Source organism: Lepus europaeus, chromosome 2 (assembly GCF_033115175.1).
Source record: "Lepus europaeus isolate LE1 chromosome 2, mLepTim1.pri, whole genome shotgun sequence".
Taxonomy (NCBI): Eukaryota; Metazoa; Chordata; class Mammalia; order Lagomorpha; family Leporidae; genus Lepus; species Lepus europaeus.
In genome coordinates, this window is record NC_084828.1 from 379,692 (window position 1) to 403,889 (window position 24,198).

At 48.0% G+C, this 24,198-nt stretch overlaps 1 protein-coding gene across 2 annotated transcripts in view; it reads right to left on the bottom strand.

Annotated features, from left to right (window-relative positions):
- DIP2A (disco interacting protein 2 homolog A) overlaps positions 1-24,198 on the bottom strand; it is a 126,627-nt gene that overhangs the window by 59,940 nt on the left and 42,489 nt on the right. Inside the window, exons 4-6 of one of the 2 annotated variants that reach the window (XM_062204124.1) lie at positions 11,977-12,096; positions 9,939-10,172; positions 3,757-3,885 (exon numbers count right to left, since the gene is read on the bottom strand). In XM_062204124.1, the coding sequence (XP_062060108.1) occupies positions 3,757-3,885; positions 9,939-10,172; positions 11,977-12,096 (483 nt within the window). The remainder of the gene's footprint in view (positions 1-3,756; positions 3,886-9,938; positions 10,173-11,976; positions 12,097-24,198) is intronic. The other variant, XM_062204133.1, reaches the window with a different exon arrangement.

Here is a 24,198-nt window from a genome sequence, read left to right on the forward strand (position 1 = left end):
CCACACAATTTTTACTGTTTTCCTCCGGATTTTTAAAAGAATTATTAGGGGGTCAGTGCTGTGGCACAGTAAGTTAATCCTCCACCTGCGGCGCAGGCATCCCATACGGGTGCCAGTTCTAGTCCAGGCTGTCCCTCTGCCAATCCAGTTCTCTGCTATGGCCTGGGAAAGCAATGGAAGATGGCCCAAGTCTTTGGGGCCCTGCACCTGCATGGGAGACTTAGAATAAGCTCTGGTTCCTGGCTTCAGATCAGCACGGCTCCGGCCATTGTGGCCATTTGGAGAGTGAGCCAGCATATGGAAAACCTATCTCTCTGTCTCTCTCTCTCATTCTCTGTAACTCTATCTCTCAAATAAATAAATAAAATTAAATAAAGAATTATTAGAAATAGTCTATCTTTACCCATCCCATATATTGTAAATATTTTCTCTCAGTTTGTCATATCTTTTGGTTTTCTTTATGGTATTATTTTACTATGCAAAAGACTTGTTATATTTCATGCATTCAAATTCATCTATGTCTACTTTCACTGCAGGTAGATTATGAGTTATAATAAGAAAGCATTTATTTATCACCAGGTTCAAGAGAAACTCACCCACTGCTCTCTTCTGTTTTTCATTTCTTACATCTAGATATCTGATCATTTCTAGTTTTTCCTTGTTGATGGTCTAAGAAAATAATCTATTTCTAACTTTTTCCAAAGGTTTCCCAGTGATCCTGTACTACTGCCACACCAAGACAGTGCAATGTTAAGTTGAGGGCATACTGTGATGAAGTGACAATTCATATCACAAACCCTGTAGTCACCACCAAAATAAAAAAGTAGAGACAAACAGAATGAAAAATTAAACCTAAAGAAGGCAGAAAAAGTGGCAAGGGCGGAGTATAGAAATTGACACACAAGTAAAATAGAAAAAAATAATAACAGGGTCATAGATCTAAACCCAACAATACTGATAATTACATCAGCTGCACATGGCTCAAACATTCCAATGAAAAGGCAAAAAGGTGCTTAAATAAAAAATCAAGAATGAATAAATGATAAACGTAAGAAATTTTAAAGACACAGAAGGAAAAGAAAAAAAAGAAAAGGATGAATGGATTTACAGATAATGCTACTTGTAAGACAGCTGAAGGTGTTCCAATAAGATCACGCAAAGAAGATTATAGATAGGACTCAGCACCAAGGAAAATGCTGCAATGATAAAGGGGTCAATTCATCAAAACACAAAAATCTTGAATATGTATGCACCTAATAACAGAACTTAAAAACACGTGTAAGGGGGCCAGCACTGTGGCGTAGCAGGTAAAGCCGCCGTCTGTAGTGCCGGCATCCCATATGGGCACCAGTTCAAGTCCCAGCTGCTCCACTCCCGATCTAGCTCTCTGCTATGGCCTGGAAAAGCAGTGGAAGATGGCCCAAGTCATCTTCCTGGACTCCTGCACCCACGTGGGAGACTTGGAAGAAGCTCCTGGCTCCTGGCTTCAGATCAGTGTAGCTCTGGCCATTGTGGCTGATTGGAGAATAAACCAGCGGATGGAAGACCTCTCTTTCTCTCTGGCTCTACCTCTCTCTGTAACTCTTGTCTTTCAAATAAATAAAATAAATCTTTAAAAAACAACAACAACAACAAAACATGTATAGGGGCCGGCACTGTGGCATAGCAGATAAAGCCACTGCCAGCAGTGCCAGCATCCCATATGGGAACTAGTTCGAGTCTCAGCTGCTCCACTTCCAACCCAGCTCTCTGCCTAGGAAAGTAGTGGAAAATGGCCCAAGTGCTTGGGCCCCTGCACCCATGGGGGAGACCTAGATGAAGTTCCTGGCTCCTGGCTTCGGATAGGCACAGCTCTAGCTGTTGCAGCCATCTGGGGAGTGAACCAGTGGACGGAAGACAACCCCCACGCCTTGCCTCTGCCTCTCTGTAACTCTGCCTTTCAAATAAATAAATAAATCTTAAAACAAACAAACAAACAAAAAATAGTAAGTTAGTGATTTTCTGAAGAGTGGGAGAAGGCTGGAAGGCAGAGAGGAGGACTGTTTGGGAACTCGTGACACACAGAGCCAGGTGTTCCCACTGTCACACTGATGCTTTCACAGGTGCACAAACACCTTAAAACTTATAAACTAGTATATTTTAAATACATGAAATGTATTATATATCAATTATACCTTAATTAAGCTCTATTTTTAAAAAAATGTAATAAATCAAATTAAAAATTTGACTAGGGACAGATATTGACCAACCAGTTAGGATGCCCATGTTCCACATCAGAGTGCCTGGATTCAATTCTCACCTCTCGTGCTTCTCACTCCAGCTCCCTGCTAATGCAGACCCTGATGGCTCAAGTACTTGAGTCTTTGCCACCCACAGGCGAGAGTTCCCAACCTCTGACTTCAGCCTCAGCCAGCCCCAACAGATGAAGGCTGTACCTCTCTCCTGTCTTTCTGCCACCCCCACTTATCTAGGACTCATAAAAAAAAGAAAAAGTCTAACCAATGTACAGTCTGCTTCATGTTGACTCAGTATTCTTTTGCACCTGAACAAGGAGATCAAAGACTTGACATTCTGCTTAGGAGTATCGAGATAAATAAAGGTCCCAGATTTCAGATCCTGAATTTTTCTGTGAATTAAAATGGTAATTTCAGGGGTGGGTGTTTGGCGCAAGTGTTAGGATGTGGCCGGTGCTGTGGCATAGCGGGTAAACCCGCTGCCTGCAATGCCAGCATCCCATGTGGGCGCCAGTTAGAGTCCCGGCTGCTCCTCTTCTGATCCAGCTCTCTACTATGGCCTGGGAAAGCAGTAGAAGATGGCCCAGGTCCCTGGGCCCCTGTACCCATGTGGGAAGACCCAGAGGAAGCTCCTGGCTCCTGGCTTTGGATCAGCGCAGCTCCGGCTGTTACAACCATCTGGGGAGTAAACCAGTGGATGGAAGACCTCTCTCTCACTGCTTTTCCTCCTCTCTCTGTGTAACTCTGACTTTCAAATAAATACATAAATCTGCTTGATATGCCACATCCCATGTCAGCATCTAATTTCAAGTCCTGGGTCCACTTCCAATTCCAGCTTCCTGCTGATGTGCACCCTGGCAGGCAGCAGGTGATGGCTCAAGTACTTGGGTCTCTGTCATCCACATGGGATAACTGGATGGAGTTCCAGGCTCCTGGCTTCGGCCTGTCCCAGCCCTGGCTGTTGCAAGCATTTGGGCAGTGAACCAGTAGATGGAAGATCTTTCTGCCTTTCAAATAAAATGAAAATAAGTTTTTAAAGATACTTTGAGAAAAAAAATGACATGATTTTTATAAAAGAGACAGGGAATTATTTCAAAAAGAAATGGTATTAAAAAAGCACATTATGAAAATCACACTGACATCTCTGAAGTTGCACATTAGGAAGGAAGCTCTTATATCCATTGCCCAGGCCACGGGGATGGAGAGGTAAGGCAATGTTCTCTGACACGTGTGTGGCTTGCTCACACCGCAGTCTGCTCTGGCTGCCCCACTGATCTAAACACAGAAACTTCCCGTGGCTTCTCAATTCCCTGCACTGTAGACTCAAAGTCCTCTGGCGTCCAATCTAAATTGGGGATTTTTCTATCCCTAAATCTTATTCCCAATATCCCACTTCCAAAGCTATCTCCCATAATTCTCCACAGAAGCTTTCTGTAATATTCACTGTGCACTCTGGTTTCTGTTGATCTGTACGGGTCACAAGTGAGCTTGGGTTTGCTCTGAGTTTCAGTGGAGAGCTCACCATCTGCTGTCTCCAGGACGCTCGTGCTGCACCCCCGCGGAGTGCCTCTCACAGAAGCCACTTGTGGACGCTCATAGTGCACATGCTCCACGAGGCCTGTGGTGACATCAGGAGGGGCAGACTGCAGATCTGTGTGGGGAAAAAGCACACCCAGATGAAAGGGACCATTAATTATGTCACTGTTCTAACCCACTGGTCTGAAGTTTCCGCAGCTGAACCCTGCATAGGGAGAGTGTGGTACCTTCTCATTCATTTTGTTTTCCTGGCTGACCATAGGCATCCCAGGACCCTGTGAACTCCCAGACATGGTATGCAAAAGTCTGTGTGCATGTGGGTGGCTCGATTCACAAATGGATCTAGGGCCAGGCCTTCAGCTATCATACAGAGACAGGGATGGAGCAAAGAAACTGGTATCACGTCAGCCCAACAAGACTTGAGGTAAAAACTCCCCCTCAAAGAAGTACAAACAAATCTGAAATCAGTTACCACTGGAACGTGCTTGTTCCATATTCTATAAACAATCTCCAATACCCCAAAAGTATACTGGACATGATGAAGATACTGCCTTTGCAGGTCCTGAAGAATAAAACTACAAAAATTAAACTTCCTCTAATGCCAGTCATAAAAACGGACAACACTAGGCAATCACCAGCCAGTTCTCAAGGTAGAATGTGTCAATGCCACCTTGAAAGACTGATGATCTTAGACGCAGCGAATGTCTGAAGGCCACTGCTTCTGCTGCCTGAATATCACTGTCTCTCTCAGCACAGTACAGTCTGTAGGCTGCTGGAGGCACTGTCACTGCAGTTGGCTCTGCCTGACTGTCAGACACTGTGCTGTCACCACACTGAGCACACATACTGAGAGACAGTGTTAGTCTGTAGACCAAGGGGAAACTGGTCCGTGAGTATTTTCATCAATGTGGCTGCCATCTCACTATGGTACTCTCACTCCCTAAGTATCTAAATTCTGATCATCTACAATTCCATTAATCCAGATACAATGCAAAATAAGAGTTTTTTTAGATATGTAGAAAGTTGAAATAGTATGGCAGCAAAGCACATGCTATTTAATACACAAAATTATCACAACCCAGGAATAAACCTGACGCTGATCAAATTAGTAGTTGCGGTTGTTTTTTGTTTTTTGTTTTTTTTTTTTTAAGAAATTGGAGGGGCCAGCGCTGTGGCATAATAGGTTAAGCCACTGCCTGTGGGAGACCCGAAAGCAGCTCCAGGCTCCTAGCTTCAGGCCATTTGGGGAGTGAACTAGTGAAGGATCTCTTTTTGTCTCTCTGACTCTCCCTCTCTCTGCCTGTAACTCTGCCTTTCAAATAAATAAAAAAGTCTAAAAAATTTTGTTAAAAAAGAAATTGGAAAGATTAGCATTTTAAATTATTTATTTATTTTGAAAAGAAGAATTACAGAGAAAAGAGGGGAGACAGAGAGAGAGAAAGAGAGACAGACAGGCAATCTTCCATTTGCTGGTTCATTCCCCAAATGGCTGCAATAGCTGGAGTCGGGCCATGCCAAAGCCAAGAGCCAGGAGCCAGGAGCTTCTTCTAGGTCTCTCAGGTGGATGCAGGGGACCGAGCACTTGGGCCATCTTCTACTGCTTTCCCAGGCCACAGCAGAGAGCTGGATTGGAATAGGAGCAGCCAGGACTTGAACTGGCGTCATATGGGATGCCGGCACTGCTACTGACTTTTGAATCTGCTTCCTGCTAAGGCACCTGGGAAGCAGCAGATTATGGCCCAAGTCCCTAACTCCATGCTACCTATGTGGGAGAACCAGATGGAGTTACTGGCTCTTGGCTTCAGCCTGGCCCAGCCCTGGCTATTGTGGCCACTTGGGGAGTGAACCAGTGAATAGAAGATCTTTATCTCTCCTTCTCCTGCACCCTCTTTGTCACATGACTTTCAAATAAGTACATAAATAAAATCTTTACTTAAAAAAAAGATCAGGAGCCAGCGCTGTGGCACAGCAGTTTAACCTGCAGCCTGCAGTAATTCCATATGAGGGGCAGTTCAAGTTCAGCTGCTCTACTTCTGATCCAGCTCCCTGGGAAAGCAGTAGGGAGTGGCTCAAATGCTTGAGCCCCTGCATCCACATGGAAGACTCAGAAGAAGTTCCTGGCTCCTGGCTTCTGGCTTCGGCCTGGACCAGCCCTAGTCATTGCAGCCATTTATGGAGTGAACTAGTGGATGGAGGATCTCTATCTCTCCTTGTCTCTCTCTGTAACTCTCCCTTTCAAATAAATCAATCTTGAAAAAAGAAAAAAAAAAAAGATTATCACAGTCACTCATGCAGGAGTCAGGAGCTGCCACCCCCAATGCAGTAATAGGCGTAGGCCATGTACATCTACAACCAGGGTCTCCACAGAGTGAAAAACACACTAGAGCCAAGTGCTTTGTTAGAGGACACTCCACACCACTGAGAAGCTAAGAATCTGGTTAAACGCTGTGAACTGTGGCTAATTTCTCACCCACCAGGACACATCATGCAGAGAGCTCCGCAGAGGCTTCAACTCAAACTGCAAACACTCTGCTTTCCTAGCAAAGAATCACAGGAAGCGAAAGAAGGGAACGGAACATTCGAAACCCACTCTTTTCCTCACCCTGGTGCTAACTATGTTCCTATAAAGTTAACACCACCAGGATGCACAGAGAAGGAAAATAACAGAGCAAAAGCAACTTCCCAGCTACTGACTGTGAACCTCCTGGAGAAGAGGTGGGCAGCGACACCACCATCACGAGGACACCCAGGCAAGCTGCGTGAGACAGTGGAGGCAGCTGCTTCCCAAGGGGCGCTTTCTTGTGGCGAATGCTGCCTCCCACTACTCTAAAGGCCTTGACGGCTCCTCTGTGAGCTGGAAGCTGGTGTGAGTGCTCCGTGAGGCACCTCATGTTCTCACCTAAGACTCACACTGTCAATGGAAAGACGCAGTCAAGTGAAAAATGCTGACTGTGTGGACTGACTCCAACAAACCAAAAAGGAAAAGCAACAGTGGCGTGCCCCACAGAAGATGCCGAGACAGACGCTGAGGGCCTTCTAAAACACCTAACCCATCTCAATCCAGCCAAACATCTGCGATTTTACAGGAAAGCAGCTCAGCACACGAGCCCAACCCCTGCCTGGCATGGCCATGGGAATCCCCCCAAACACTGCTCTGCCCTGGGTACACTGAAACATTCACCCAGTTCCAGGGGAAAACAAGTGTAAGAAAATGCACAGGATTCAAGAAAATGGATGCCAATCCTGGCTTCCCCACTCTATGTAGCTGTGTAATCTCAGGCAAGTTAAAATCGCCCATCTTTCTCCTTCCTTCCTCATGGCAGGTGTGGTGGTGCAGCAGGTAGCCCACATGCCTTTTGGGAGTTCTGGCTATTCTACTTCGAATCCAGCTCCCTGCTAACACAGCTGGAAGGCAGCAGGTGATGGCTCAAGTGTTTGGGTCCTTGTTCTCCTGTAGAAGACCCAGACTGAGTTTGGGCTCCTGGCTTTAACTGTTGTGGACCTTTGGGGAGTGAACCAGTGGGCGGAAGGCCCACCCCATCCCACACCCTGTCACTCTGCCTTTCATGTGGATCAGAAGTGGGGAAACTTTTTCTGCCAAGAGCCAAATGCATATTTATAACATTATTCATAGGTCATACAAATTTATCATCTTAAAAATTAGCCTCCTGATCTGGCTGAAAAGCCCATGAGAGCATTTCAGGCATGGAAAGCCAAGACACTGTGGCAAAAATGAGCTACATGAAGGATCTCTGTGAGAGAGAACCCAGTGGAAAGAAGGGGCCATCAAAGGAGGTACCTTTCTCTGAAGGGAGGAGAGAACTTCCACTTTGATTATGGCCCTGTCTAAATACAGACAGAGTTTGTGGACTCGAAAGGCTTCCATAGCCTTGGCAGCTCATGACAAGAGCCTCGGGTGATCACTGAAATCATAAATAAGAGTGTCGGCCGGCACCATGGCTCACTAGGCTAATCCTCCACCTGTGGCGCTGGCACCCCGGGTTCTAGTCCCAGTCAGGGCACCGGATTCTGTCCCGGTTGCTCCTCTTCCAGTCCAGCTCTCTGCTGTGGCCTGGGAAGGCATGGAGGATGGCCCGGGTCCTTGGGCCCCGCACCCGCATGGGAGACCAGGAGGAGGCACCTGGCTCCTGGCTTTGGATCGGCGCAGCACGCTGGCTGCAATGCACCGGCTGTAGTGGCCGCTTGGAGGGGTGAACCAACGGAAAAAGGAAGAGCTTTCTCTCTCTCTCTGTCTCTCTCTGTCTCTCTCTCTCTCACTGTCTAACTCTGCCTGTCAAGAAAAAAATTAAAAATAAATAAATAAATAAGAGTGTCAATTATTAAACCAACACCAGGAGTCACTGTGCACTTGCTCCCCATGTAGGACCTCTGTCCTTAATGAGTTGCACTATGAGAATTCACTATAAAACTTGTTCTCAAACAGTACTTTATACTTTGTGTGTGTGGAGGGATGCAAATTGTTGAAATCTTAGTATAGAGCCGGTCTTCTGTATATAAAGATAATTTAAAAAGAATCTTAATGCAGAATGGGATGGGAGAGGGAATAGGAGGTGTGATGGGAGTGGGGGTGGGAGGGTGGATATAGGGGGAAGAACTACTATATTCCTAAAGTTGTACCTATGAAATTTGTGTTCATTAAATAAAAGCTTTCTAAAAAAATAGCCTTCTGTAGATTTACTGAATTTTGAGTTCTGCCTGTAGCTGCCTGGGCAGGGCCAGACCAAGTGATTTCACAGGTCTTAAGTGCCTGTGGGCCAGATGTTCCCCACTCCTGCAGGAGAAGAAACTATTCAAATACGCATTTTAAAAGAAAAAAGGAAAAGGAGGGGACATTCTTGACTGTATCTTCATGTGCCAGTGTGAGAGGTCTGTGGGCTTCATTGCTAGCTACACACAGCTAACCATGTTACTGTTCCTGTTAAAAAAGTAAGGATTCATTTGCAGTAACATGGATGGAACTGGAGGACATCATGTTGAATGATATAAGCCAGACACAGAAAGACAAATACCGTATGTTCTCCCTTATATGTGGGAGGTAACTTTAAAGACACACACACACAAATAAAAACCTCAATCTGAACACAGGATGGTAATTACTAGAGGCTGGGAGGGGGAGAAGGACAAGAAGAATTTGGATTTAAAGAAACAGGGGAAGATGGGTGTGGTAGTAGTAGCACTACCTAACGATTTTTGTTTTGTGAATTTATAGTAATAATAATAATAATTTTCAAAATAGGGTTTCACATAATGAAACATGGTGCTTTTTTCCTTCTAAAATTGACGGTTCAAATGATTCCACAATTTGGAAAAGACCCATGTATCTCTGATAAGCTTTAGTTAACAACTTGTTTTTAGAGTGGGGGTTCACCACCTCTAGAGAAAGAGAGGTCAGTACAGCCATGGCCCCAACCTCTGCCTCAAGACCCTCCCAGGGTGGGGACCACCAACGGCCCTGCAGGCAAACCAAAAGGCCAAGAGGAAAGACAGGCACCGAGGAGCGGCCAGGCCAGGGGAGACAGGGCACCAGGGAGCGGCCAGGCCAGGGGAGACAGGGCACCAGGGGAGCGGCCAGGCCAGGGGCGACGGTCACGACCACCAAGCGGTAGGTGTGCGCACCACTCACCCTGTGCCTGCTCCCTGTGGCTACACGCTCAGCACACCCTGCAGAAACATCACACACCCTTCTGTGTGCCATGAAGGCCACAAGCCACGAGGGTCCAGCATTGCCAAATCACAGAAGCATCAAGACCCATTTTTGTTACCAAAAAGACATTTCCCAGATAAGAGGCGGCTCTTGGTGGGGAAAAGTTCGGCGACTAAGCCATACTGTTCAAAAGGTTGTGCAGGATTTAACCTGGACAACCCATTAACCAACGAGCACCCCAATGTCTTTCAAGTACAATTGTTAACAGCTCAAAACCAGCTGATATCTCAGGCAGATGAGCTGCCCTCTGATGTCTGGTGCAGGACCTGGTCACTCACAGGGCCCTGGTTTGCAGGTTGGTTTGCAGGGAGGCACCGCAGTGCGGGGCCTCTCCACCTGTCTCCCACAGGGAAGCAGCCCCGCATCAGGGGCATAGCCCCTCAGTCCCAGGCACTCCTGACCCTGCCCTGCTGGCGTGGGGAGCTCAGCAGCTCATTACTGACCTATGTGGGTGTGGGCCACCAGGCCTGCGAGCGCGGTGGCGGCAGCAGTGCTGGGAGCAGCGGCAGGTCTCGCTCCCAGGTGAGATGAGGTGGAGGATGCGGAGGATGAGGTGGACGAGCCCTGAATGACCCGGTCGAGCCAGGGCTCGACGCTGGGATGGCTCTGGAGCGGAGTGGAGGCAAGTCGCCCGGGTCGCCGTAAAGAGCCCTCATCTTCTGAGGCAGATGACGTGTCTGTGGTTAAAATAACGATGACAGGCATGATGTTGGGATGGGTCAGGACAGGGTCTCACACTGACTCAGGGCTGCCTAGTGCTGCACAACATGCTCTGGCCACGTGGCCCAACACTGCCCAAGTAGCCATGCACCACTGTGAAGGCCACCCTCAGTGGGCAGGGGCATGTAAAGAGCCCTGCTGTGGGGCAAACGGCTCCATGAGCCCTGACTCCCAGAGAGGATTTGGCCACCAGGAACCACACATCAGAAGTGAAAACCACCTGTCCTCTCCTGCTCGGCCTTGCTTCATACCTCAGTGGGGTCCCCCAAAGCAAAAGACACCTTGCCAGGTGCTCTGAGAACACCCAGTGTTCCCAGTGCATGTCCACACAGAGCCCAGACACACATCCACAGGAGCTCGCTGTCCGGGCCTGCACATCGGAAGGCAGGCCAGTCCCTGTGTCCTGGTCTGTGCGTGAGCCCCAACAGCACTGTGGTGGCTGAGGTGGGCTGTGGCTCTGCCCACACATGTCCTCACAGGGAAATCACGTGAAGCAGCTCTAGAAAAAACTCCTTCCCCAAGACAACTACTTTAGTCAATAAAAATATCCGTGAAGTAAGGTTCCACCAGATCAGCATGACTGTGTCTTATTATGAGTTTTAAAATTATTGAAAAATTCTTCCACAACTAGATAGTGCCTGTAGCTACATGTATTTAGTAGAAACAGTAATTTGATAATCACTTGTAAGATTTTCAACAATAACTTCAAGAGAACTGTTACCCAAAGACTAAGATAACCTGTGGCTCTGGTGCACTTGTTTTTACTATGTAGTTAACACCAAGGGCATCACAACAAAAATGACTGGCACTACTTCTGTTACTTCAACAACATGATGTCAAACAGTACAAGTTCATGGATATGCAGTCACAAGACACCATCAACAGCTGGCCACAGTTTAATGGAAACACAGAATACATTCTTGTTTAAAAGTTTTCATTTCTAATAGCAACAAAAATAACATAAAATAAACCTAAAAGGTCTCCAAATAGTTTTATACTGTCCCATTTAAATCCTGAGAACATATTAAATATATAGTACAGTGAGAACAACGAGGGAGGACACTGTGGAGCAGCTGGGTAAGCTGCTGCCTGGGACACTGGCATTCCATATCAGAGTGCCGGTTCAAGTCCCGGCTACTCCACTTCCAATCCAGCTCCCTGGGAAGCAGAAGATAATGGCTCAACACTTGAGCTCCTGCCACCCAAGTGGGAGATCCAGATGGAGTTCCTGGCTTTTCCCATTAGCCTGGCCCAGCCCCAGCTCTTAAGGCTTTTTGAGGAGTGAGCAAGAGGACAGAAATCTCTCTCCTTTTCTATCTTTCAAATAAAATAAATCTTAAAAAAATACACTTCTAAGTATCTCATGGATCAAAGGAGAGCTAGCAAGAAGTCTATACACATACACAAACATATACATACAAACATACATATGTGTGTGTGTATGTATAAAATAAAGATACAAATAATTTAGAAATTTCTAATTCAGGAATCAATGACATTCCACTAAGTATCTTAGGTTCCACTCTTTACCAAATGACATAATAGCATCTTAGTAAAAATAAAATAAAATATACACAGAAAGTCTAGTAGCAAGCAAGTATCCACAGATTTTTAGGTTAGGAATACTCTTACAGGTATATTTTTAATTCCAGGTTTTCTAGCCCTGTTACAGGCCACGTTATTCCAGCTCTGTAAGAAATGGTTTGGCGACATGAGGCCTGTGACGTCTCACAGGAGCCGTCCTGCCACATCTCTTGGTACCTGGAGGGGTGTAGGCTCCCACCGACGAGTGAGCAAGAACGGAGCGTCTCTTTGAGGGCATAGGCATCTTCCTCTCTTTGTATTTGGCCAGAGCTGCCTGCACAGCCTCAGTGTGGACATCTGCATGGAAACAACAGCAGTGAAAATGCTCTTCTCAGACAGGTTAGAAAACAACTTTCCTGTTTTTGTTTGTTTTCATTGAATATAAAAAGAATTAAAGCTCTGCCTACCTGTCTTATCTTTGTCTTGAATTTCTCTAAAGATTTCTCTGTTCACAGATTAGACTTTGGAACCATGTAAATATTCCATTATGCATTAAAACTAGATAAAAGGAAATCCCTGAAATTTAAATAAAGTGAAGCAAATGAGCCTAATGTGTCTCTGGTTGTCTGCTTAAAACACTGCAGTCACCGCTCAGCCAGTTCCTCTCGAATACCTACTGAGCACAGAAGAACTGCCAACAAAGTGGGAGTTCCGTTATGGCACTGTCGAAGGCACCAGGGCACCATCGCTCTGCGATTCAGTGGGTCTCCAGGACAGAGCAAAACAATGCACCAGAATCCAAGCCCATGAGCTCTGGGAGCATGGGCACACCTGAGAGAGACAGAGGTGGCACAAATGCAGACAAAACAAGTAGGCAAACCCTGCAGTTCTACCAGCAAACGTGGTACGAGGCCCTACCTCAGTCTGCCTGTGCTCTGATCTCACCCTGCCTCAGTCTGCCTGTGCTCTCATCACACACCCTGCCTCAGTCTGCCTGTGCTCTCATCACACCCTGCCTCAGTCTGCCTGTGCTCTCATCGCACACCTGCCTCAGTCTGCCTGTGCTCTCATCACACCCTGCCTCAGTCTGCCTGTGCTCTGATCTCACCCTACCTCAGTCTGCCTGTGCTCTCATCACACCCTGCCTCAGTCTGCCTGTGCTCTCAACACACCCTGCCTCAGGCTGCCTGTGCTCTCATCACACACCTGCCTCAGTCTGCCTGTGCTCTCATCACACACCCAGTCTTAGTCTGCCTGTGCTCTGATCTCACCCTACCTCAGTCTGCCTGTGCTCTCATCACACACCCAGTCTTAGTCTGCCTGTGCTCTCAACACACCCTGCCTCAGGCTGCCTGTGCTCTCATCACACACCCAGTCTTAGTCTGCCTGTGTTCTGATCTCACCCTACCTCAGTCTGCCTGTGCTCTGATCTCACCCTACCTCAGTCTGCCTGTGCTCTCATCACACACCCAGTCTTAGTCTGCCTGTGCTCTCATCACACACAGCCTCAGTCTGCCTGTGCTCTCATCACACACCCTGCCAAAGTCTGCCTGTGCTCTCATCACACCCTGCCTCAGTCTGCCTGTGCTCTCATCACACACCCTGCCTCAGTCTGCCTGTGCTCTCATCACACCCTGCCTCACCTCAGTCTGCCTGTGCTCTCATCATGCACCCTGCCTCAGTCTGCCTGTGCTCTCCTCACACACCTGCCTCAGTCTGCCTGTGCTCTCATCACACCCTGCCTCAGGCTGCCTGTGCTGTCATCACACACCCAGTCTTAGTCTGCCTGTGCTCTCATCACACACCCTGCCTCAGTCTACCTGTGCTCTCATCACACCCTGCCTCAGGCTGCCTGTGTTCTGATCACACACCCTACCTCAGTCTGCCTGTGCTCTCATCACACACCTGCCTCAGTCTGCCTGTGCTCTCATCACACACCTGCCTCAGTCTGCCTGTGCTCTCATCACACACCTGCCTCAGTCTGCCTGTGCTCTGATCTCACCATACCTCAGTCTGCCTGTGCTCTCATCACACCCTGCCTCAGTCTGCCTGTGCTCTCATCACACACCCTGCCTCAGTCTGCCTGTGCTCTCATCACACCCTGCCTCAGTCTGCCTGTGCTCTCATCACACCCTGCCTCAGTCTGCCTGTGCTCTCAACACACCCTGCCTCAGTCTGCCTGTGCTCTCAACACACCCTGCCTCAGTCTGCCTGTGCTCTCATCACACACCTGCCTCAGTCTGCCTGTGTTCTGATCACACACCTGCCTCAGTCTGCCTGTGCTCTCATCACACACCTGCCTCAGGCTGCCTGTGCTCTCATCACACCCTGCCTCAGTCTGCCTGTGCTCTCATCACACCCTGCCTCAGTCTGCCTGTGCTCTCATCACACACCCTGCCTCAGTCTGCCTGTGCTCTCATCACACCCTGCCTCAGTCTGCCTGTGCTCTCATCACACCCTGCCTCAGTCTGCCTGTGCTCTCAACACACCCTGCCTCAGTCTGCCTGTGCTCTCAACACACCCTGCCTCAGTCTGCCTGTGCTCTCATCACACACCTGCCTCAGTCTGCCTGTGTTCTGATCACACACCTGCCTCAGTCTGCCTGTGCTCTCATCACACACCTGCCTCAGGCTGCCTGTGCTCTCATCACACCCTGCCTCAGTCTGCCTGTGCTCTCATCACACACCTGCCTCAGTCTGCCTGTGCTCTCATAACACACCTGCCTCAGTCTGCCTGTGCTCTCATCACACACCTGCCTCAGTCTGCCTGTGCTCTGATCTCACGCTGCCTCAGTCTGCCTGTGCTCTCATCACACACCTGCCTCAGTCTGCCTGTGTTCTGATCACACACCTGCCTCAGTCTGCCTGTGCTCCGATCTCACCCTGCCTCAGTCTGCCTGTGCTCTCATCACACACCCTGCCTCAGTCTGCCTGTGCTCTCATCACACACCCTGCCTCAGTCTGCCTGTGCTCTCATCACACACCTGCCTCAGTCTGCCTGTGCTCTCATCACACACCTGCCTCAGTCTGCCTGTGCTCTCATCACACACCCTGCCTCAGGCTGCCTGTGCTCTCATCACACACCTGCCTCAGTCTGCCTGTGTTCTGATCACACACCTGCCTCAGTCTGCCTGTGCTCTCATCACACACCTGCCTCAGGCTGCCTGTGTTCTGATCACACACCTGCCTCAGTCTGCCTGTGCTCTCATCACACACCTGCCTCAGTCTGCCTGTGCTCTCATCACACACCTGCCTCAGTCTGCCTGTGCTCTCATCACACACCTGCCTCAGTCTGCCTGTGTTCTGATCACACACCTGCCTCAGTCTGCCTGTGCTCTCATCACACACCTGCCTCAGGCTGCCTGTGTTCTGATCACACACCTGCCTCAGTCTGCCTGTGCTCTCATCACACACCTGCCTCAGTCTGCCTGTGCTCTCATCACACACCTGCCTCAGTCTGCCTGTGCTCTCATCACACACCTGCCTCAGTCTGCCTGTGTTCTGATCACACACCTGCCTCAGTCTGCCTGTGCTCTCATCACACACCTGCCTCAGGCTGCCTGTGTTCTGATCACACACCTGCCTCAGTCTGCCTGTGCTCTCATCACACACCTGCCTCAGTCTGCCTGTGTTCTGATCACACACCTGCCTCAGTATGCCTGTGCTCTCATCACACACCCAGTCTTACTCTGCCTGTGCTCTCATCACACACAGCCTCAGTCTTCCTGTGATCTCATCACACACCCTGCCTCAGTCTGCCTGTGCTCTCATCACACACAGCCTCAGTCTGCCTGTGCTCTCATCACACACCTGCCTCAGTCTGCCTGTGCTCTCATCACACACCTGCCTCAGTCTGCCTGTGTTCTGATCACACACCTGCCTCAGTCTGCCTGTGCTACGATCTCACCCTGCCTCAGTCTGCCTGTGCTCTCATCACACACCCTGCCTCAGTCTGCCTGTGCTCTCATCACACACCTGCCTCAGTCTGCCTGTGCTCTGATCACACCCTGCCTCAGGCTGCCTGTGCTCTCCTCACACACCTGCCTCAGTCTGCCTGTGCTCTGATCACACCCTACCTCAGTCTGCCTGTGCTCTCATCACACACAGCCTCAGTCTGCCTGTGTTCTGATCTCACCCTGCCTCATTCTGCCTGTGCTCTCATCACACACCCTGCCTCAGTCTGCCTGTGCTCTCATCACACACCTGCCTCAGTCTGCCTGTGCTCTCATCACACACCCTGCCTCAGTCTGCCTGTGCTCTCATCACACACCTGCCTCAGTCTGCCTGTGCTCTGATCATACCCTGCCTCAGGCTGCCTGTGCTCTCATCACACACCTGCCTCAGTCTGCCTGTGCTCTCATCACACACAGCCTCAGTCTGCCTGTGTTCTGATCTCACCCTGCCTCATTCTGCCTGTGCTCTGATCACACACCCTGCCTCAGTCTGCCTGTGCTCTCATCACACACCCTACCTCAGTCTGCCTGTGCTCTCCTCACACACCCTGCCTCAGTCTGCCTGTGCTCTCATCACACACAGCCTCAGTCTGCCTGTGTTCTGATCTCACCCTGCCTCATTCTGCCTGTGCTCTGATCACACACCCTGCCTCAGTCTGCCTGTGCTCTCATCACACACCCTACCTCAGTCTGCCTGTGCTCTCCTCACACACCCTGCCTCAGTCTGCCTGTGCTCTCATCACACACCTGCCTCAGTCTGCCTGTGCTCTCATCACACACCCTGCCTCAGTCTGCCTGTGCTCTCATCACACACCTGCCTCAGTCTGCCTGTGCTCTGATCACACCCTGCCTCAGGCTGCCTGTGCTCTCCTCACACACCTGCCTCAGTCTGCCTGTGCTCTGATCACACCCTACCTCAGTCTGCCTGTGCTCTCATCACACACAGCCTCAGTCTGCCTGTGCTCTCATCACACACCTGCCTCAGTCTGCCTGTGCTCTCATCACACACCCTGCCTCAGTCTGCCTGTGCTCTCATCACACACCTGCCTCAGTCTGCCTGTGCTCTGATCATACCCTGCCTCAGGCTGCCTGTGCTCTCCTCACACACCTGCCTCAGTCTGCCTGTGCTCTCATCACACCCTACCTCAGTCTGCCTGTGCTCTCATCACACACAGCCTCAGTCTGCCTGTGTTCTGATCTCACCCTGCCTCATTCTGCCTGTGCTCTGATCACACACCCTGCCTCAGTCTGCCTGTGCTCTCATCACACACCCTGCCTCAGTGTGCCTGTGCTCTCATCACACACCCTACCTCAGTCTGCCTGTGCTCTCCTCACACACCCTGCCTCAGTCTGCCTGTGCTCTCATCACACACCCTACCTCAGTATGCCTGTGCTCTCATCACACACCCTGCCTCAGGCTGCCTGTGCTCTCATCACACACCTGCCTCATTCTGCCTGTGTTCTGATCACACACCTGCCTCAGTCTGCCTGTGCTCCGATCTCACCCTGCCTCAGTCTGCCTGTGCTCTCATCACACACAGCCTCAGTCTGCCTGTGCTCTCATCACACACCCTGCCTCAGTCTGCCTGTGCTCTCATCACACACCTGCCTCAGTCTGCCTGTGTTCTGATCACACACCTGCCTCAGTCTACCTGTGCTCTCATCACACCTGCCTCAGTCTGCCTGTGCTCCGATCTCACCCTGCCTCAGTCTGCCTGTGCTCTCATCACACACCTGCCTCAGTCTGCCCGTGTTCTGATCACACCCTGCCTCAGTCTGCCTGTGCTCTCATCACACACCTGCCTCAGTCTGCCCGTGTTCTGATCACACCCTGCCTCAGTCTGCCTGTGCTCTCATCACACACCTGCCTCAGTCTGCCTGTGCTCCGATCTCACCCTGCCTCAGTCTGCCTGTGCTCTCATCACACACCTGCCTCAGTCTGCCCGTGTTCTGATCACACCCTGCCTCAGTCTGCCTGTGCTCTCATCACACACCCAGTCTTACTCTGCCTGTGCTCTCATCATACACAGCCTCAGTCTTCCTGTGATCTCATCACACACCCTGCCTCAGTCTGCCTGTGCTCTCATCACACACAGCCTCAGTCTGCCTGTGCTCTCATCACACACCCAGTCTTACTCTGCCTGTGCTCTCATCACACACAGCCTCAGTCTTCCTGTGATCTCATCACACACCCTGCCTCAGTCTGCCTGTGCTCTCATCACACACAGCCTCAGTCTGCCTGTGCTCTCATCACACACATCCTCAGTCTGCCTGTGCTCTCATCACACACCTGCCTCAGTCTGCCTGTGCTCTCATCACACACCCTGCCTCAGGCTGCCTGTGCTCTCATAACACACCTGCCTCAGTCTGCCTGTGCTCTGATCTCATACCCTGCCTCAGTCTGCCTGTGCTCTGATCACACACCTGCCTCAGTCTGCCTGTGTTCTGATCACACCCTACCTCAGTCTGCCTGTGCTCTGATCTCACCCTACCTCAGTCTGCCTGTGCTCTCATCACACACCCTGCCTCAGGCTGCCTGTGCTCTCATCACACACCTGCCTCAGTCTGCCTGTGCTCTCATCACGCACCCTGCCTCAGTCTGCCTGTGCTCTCATCACACACCCTGCCTCAGTCTGCCTATGCTCTCATCACACACCCTGCCTCAGTCTGCCTGTGCTCTGATCACACACCTGCCTCAGTCTGCCTTCGCTCTCATCACACACCCTGCCTCAGGCTGCCTGTGCTCTCATCACACCCTACCTCAGTCTGCCTGTGCTCTCATAACACACCTGCCTCAGTCTGCCTGTGCTCTCATCACACCCTGTCTCAGTCTGCCTGTGCTCTCATCACACACAGCCTCAGTCTGCCTGTGCTCTCATCACACACCTGCCTCAGTCTGCCTGTGCTCTGATCTCACACCTGCCTCAGTCTGCCTGTGATCTCATCACACACCTGCCTCAGTCTGCCTGTGCTCTCATCACACACCTGCCTCAGTCTGCCTGTGCTCTCATCACACACCTGCCTCAGTCTGCCTGTGATCTCATCACACAGCCTCAGTCACAGATCCTCAGAAACAGGGCTGGGCAAAAATGCTCAGGCAGAGCTAGGCCACGACTCGCAGACAGCCACCAAAGATGCACCAGCCATCATCAACTCTGGAGCTAGGGTGAAAAGGTTGCCAATGGCAAGGATGAGACATTTGAGTGTCAATAAGTATCAGCGCTGGAATGGACTGAAACATCAAATATGATAAGAAAAAAGAAGAGAGGAAAAGGAAGAAGAAAGAAAACTAACTTGGCCACTGGAGGATGTCAAAGACCTAAATCATTCTAGAAATAAACAAATGGAAAGAATTAAGTATTCATCTTGCCTTTCCTATACCAAGCAGAACATGAAGCAACCCAATACTGAAAAGAAAAGCATTGGGCCTAGAATTTTATACCCAGGAAAATTATCATTTAAACATGAGGGCTTGGAGGTCAACATGTGGCACCGTGGTTACGTAGCCCCTGGAGAAGCCTAAATGCCATATCAGTGCCTGGCTCCAGTCCCAGTTACTCTGCTTCTGATTCAACTACCTGCTAAAACATTCCCTGGGAGGCAGCAGGTGATGGTGGCTCAAGTACCAGAGTCCCTGCCACTCACAGAAGACCCAGATTGAGTTCTAGGCTCCTAACTTCAGCCTGGCCCAGCCCTACCTATTGCAGGCATTTGGGGAGAGAACCAGTAAATGGGAAATCTCTTTATGCCGTTCAAATATAAAAACTAAAAAAATTTTTAAAATAAAGTTTTAAAATGAGAGCTTATTATCTCAGCCATTCAAGACTTCAAAAGCATTGCCAGGAGCCAGCACTGCGGTGTAGTGGGTAAAGCTACCACCTGAAGTGCCAGCATCCCATATGGGCGCCAGTTCAAGTCCCAGCTGCTCCACTTCCGATCCAGTTCTCTGCTATGGCCTGGGAAAGCAATGAAAGATGACTCAAGTCCTTGGGCCCTTGTACCTGCCTGGGAGACCCAGAAGAAACTCCTGGTTCCTGGCTTTGGATCAGTGCAGCTCCAGCCATTGTGGCGAATTGGGGAGTGAACCAGCAGATGGAAGACAGACCTCTCTCTCTCTGCCTCTCTGTCTCTCTCTATGTAACTCTGACTTTCAAATAAATTTTTAAAAATCAATACACAAAAATCAACAGTCTTTGTATACACAATGTCACACCTGAGAAAGAATTTCTAGAATCAATCTCATTAACAATAGCTACAAAAATTATCAAATATCTAGGAATAAACTTATCCAAGGATGTCAAAGATCTCTATGGTGAGAGTTACAAAACATTAAAAAAGAAATAGCAAAAGATACAAAAAATGGAAAAATCTTAAATGTTCAAGGATTAGAAGAATCAATGTCCATTCTTCCAAAAGCAATTTAAACATTCAATACGATACCAATCAAAATACCAAAGATATTCTTCTCAGATCTAGAAAAAATGATGCCAAAATTCATTTGGAGGCACAGGAGAACTAGAATAGATAAAGCAATCCCATACAACAAAAACAAAGCCGGAAGGGTCACAATACCAGATTTCAAGACATACTATAGGGCAGTTAAAATCAAAACAGCCTGGTACTGGCACAAAAACAGGTGGACAGACCAATGGAACAGAATAGAAACACCAGATATTAATCTAAACATCTACAACCAATTTACATTTGATCAAGGAGCTAAAACCAATCCCTGGAGCAAAGACAGTCTCTTCAACAAACGGTGCTGGGAAAACTGGATCTCCACATGCTGAAGTATGAAGCATACCCCTACCTTACACCTTACACAAAAATCCACTCAAGCTGGATTAAAGATCTAAATCTATGATCTGACACCATCAAATTATTAGAGGACATCGGAGAAACCCTGCAAGATACTGGCACAGGCAAAGACTTCTTGGAAAAGACCCCAGAGGCACAGGCAGCCAAAGCCAAAATTAACAAATGGGATTATATCAAATTGAGAAGTTTCTTTACTACAAAAGAAACCCTCAGCAAAGTGATGAGGCAACCGACAGAATAAAGGAATAATAACCAGAATCTGCAAAGAGATCAAGAAACTACACAACATCAAAACAACCCACTTAAGAGAGGGGCCAAGGACCTCAACAGACATTTTTCAAAAGAGGAAATCCAAATGGCCAACAGACACATGAAAAAATGTTCAGGATCACTAGCCATCAGGGAAATGCAAATCAAAACCATAATGAGATTTCACCTGACTCTGGTTAAAATGACTTTCATACAGAAATCAACAAACAACAAATGCTGGTGAGGATGTGGGGAAAAAGGTACCCTAATCCACTGTTGGTGGGAATGCAAACTGGTAAAGTCACTATGGAAGACAGTTTGGAGATACCTCAATAATCTGAATATAGTTGTACCTACGACCTACCCATCCCATGCCTCGAAATTTACCCAAGGGAAATGAAATCGGCAAATAAAAGAGCCATCTGCACCTCCATATTTATTGCAGCTCAATTCACAATAGCTAAGACATGGAATCAACCTAAATGCCCATCAACCAAAGACTGGATAAAGAAATTATGGGATATGTACTCTATGGAATACTATATAGTGGTAAAAAAAAATGAAATCTGGCCATTTGCAACAAAATGGATAAATCTGAAAAACATCATACTTAGTGAAATAATCTGGTCCCAAAGGGACAAATACCCTATGTTCTCCCTGATCTGTGATAACTAACTGAGCACCTAAAAAGAAACCCGTAGAAGTGAAACTGACACTTTGAAAAGCAATGACTTGATGAGCCCTTGTCTTGACTATTGAGAAACAGTTTATTTTTTATTTTTATTTTTATTTTTTTACTATTTTCTTTTTCTACTTAATAACATTGGTTTAACTCTTTACTTAACACACAATTATCCTTAGGAGTTTAAATCCAATTGAAAATAGATCCCAGTAAAAAATAAGAGTGGTAATGAGAGGGAAGAGATGTACAGTTCAGCACACATTCCCATGGATCTACCCCTAAGGGTAAAGCCAAAAACTTGCTATGGGACTCTAAATCCCATTAAGCTGGCTGGTACTAATGCCATCTTACTAGTTAAAGTGATCATTTTAAGTGTGTAACTTACCATATAGGTAGGAATAAGTGTCAAAGGGATCACATAAATAAGACCACGTGTCCACTAATAACACTAGATGAAATTAAAAAGGAGAGAATGATCCAATATGGGAAGCAAGTCACACATCAGACTCATAGAATGATAAATGCCCCAAACAGTACTCTGGCTTCAGAATCAACCCTTAAAGAATTCGGATCTGCCTAAAAAGCCCATGAGAGCATTTCAGGCATGGAAGGCCAAGACACTGTGGCAAAAAAATTACCTACATGAAGGATTTCTGTGAGACCCCAGTGGAAGGGGCCACCAAAGAAGGAGGTACTTTTTTCTGAAGGGAGGAGAGAACTTCCACTTTGATTATGGCCCAGTAATGTCAGAATCTGTGGACTCAAGAGGCTTCCATAGCCTTGGAAGCTCCTAAGAGCCTCAGGTGATCACTGACGTCAAAAATAAGAGTGTCAATTGTTAAATCAACAGCAGGAGTCACTGTGCACTTGCTCCCCATGCAGGACCTCTGCCCTTAATTAGTTGTACTATGAGAATTAACAGTAAAACTAGTTTTCAAACAGTACTTTCTACTTTGTGTGTCTATGTGGGTGCAAACTGTTGAAAACTTTACTTAGCACAGAGTTGGTCTTCTGTATATAAAGATAATTAAAAACAAATCTTAATGCAGAATGGGATGGGAGAGGGAATAGGAGGTGGGACAGGAGTCAGGTGGGAGGGTGGATATGGGCAGAAAAAGCGCTGTATTCCTAAAGCTGTATCAATGAAATTTGTATTTATTAAATAAAAGCTTTCTTTAAAAAAAAAAAAAAAAGCATTGCCACACAAGGGCTCAACTGAGAACACTCACAGAGAAGCTGTTCAACAAACAGGAGTGAGATAGAGAGTGAGACCTGAGAGTCCTCGGGTATGGCAGTATCTGCAACCACACTGAGAATTTTACTGCTGCCTCAGAAAACAGAACATAAGCACAGGGATTTTTCAAAAAGTCCATGGAAAAGGCATAAAAAGCCCAACTATGCATGGATCTAAAAAATCTACACCAAAATAAAACTTATCATTTCTTTTTTTTTAAAGATATATTTATTGATTTGAAAGACAGAGTTACACAGAAAAAGAAGGAGAGGCAGAGAGAGAGAGAGGTACTCCATCTGCTGGTTCACTCCACAGTTGGCTGCAATGGCCAGAGCTACACTGTTCCGAAGCCAAGAGTCAGGAGCTTTTTCCAGGTCTCGCACACAAGTGCAGGGGCCCAAGGACTTGGGCCATCTTACACTGCTTCCCCAGGCCATAGCATAGAGCTGGATCAGAAGCAGAGCAGCCGGGACTTGAACAGGCACCTGTATGGGATGCCGGCACTGCAGGTGGCAGCTTTACCCACTACACCACGGCACTAGCCCCAATTTATCATTTTAATCCACTTTTTCACAAACTTATAAAAAGTATTCATTTTATTTGAATGGCAGAGAGACAGAGAGAGATCATTTATCTGCTGGTTCCCTCCCTAAATATAAACCGACAGCAGGAGTTGGGCCAGGCCAAACCAGGAGTCTAGAACTCTCTGGATCCAAGTCTTCATGTGGGTTTCAAGGACCCAAGTACTGGCGCTATTACCTGCTGTCTCCCAGGGTATGCATTAGCAGGAAGCTGTATCAGAAAAGAACTGCTGACTTGGACCAGGCACTCCAGCATGGAATGCAGACAGTTAACTGCTGTGCCAAAGTTTTCCCCACCACGAACCTACATATAGCTAAAACAACCCAGAACTAAAACTCTAGAAAATATCAACTGGACAGTGGTATAAACAAATCCAGGAAAAAGAATAAGCCTGAAGTACAGGAAACAAATGAAGTGACACCAGGTACATCCTAATCATATCTCTCAATACAAGTGTATCTTAGTCTTCTCAGGCTGCCATAACAGACCACCACAGACAGAGGGGGCTTAAACCACAGAAATTAATCTTCTTGCAGCTCTGGAGGCCAAGGTTCAGCATGGTCGATTTCTGATGAGGGCTTGTTCCTGGGTAGATGGCTGTGTCCTCCCATAGCTCCCAATGTCTCTTCTTATAACGGCTCTACCATCACAACCTCATCTAAAACTGTCTCCCAAAGGTCTTGATGCCAAATACCACCTCCCTGCTGGTGGCAGTGGAGAAGACATGGGGACACAAATTGGTTACAGTACTGTGATAAAGAGAAAAGTCTTAAAGTGCCAGAGGGAAAAAGGCACATTCCATACACAAGAACACAGATGTGGAGCAACGCTGGAGGACTGACAGTTGAGCCCACACTCACTATTAAGGCACAGTCATTAGAGAGTGTAATTTTGCCCTGAAGACAGCTGAAGAGATTAACAGGACACAACAGAGGGTCCAGA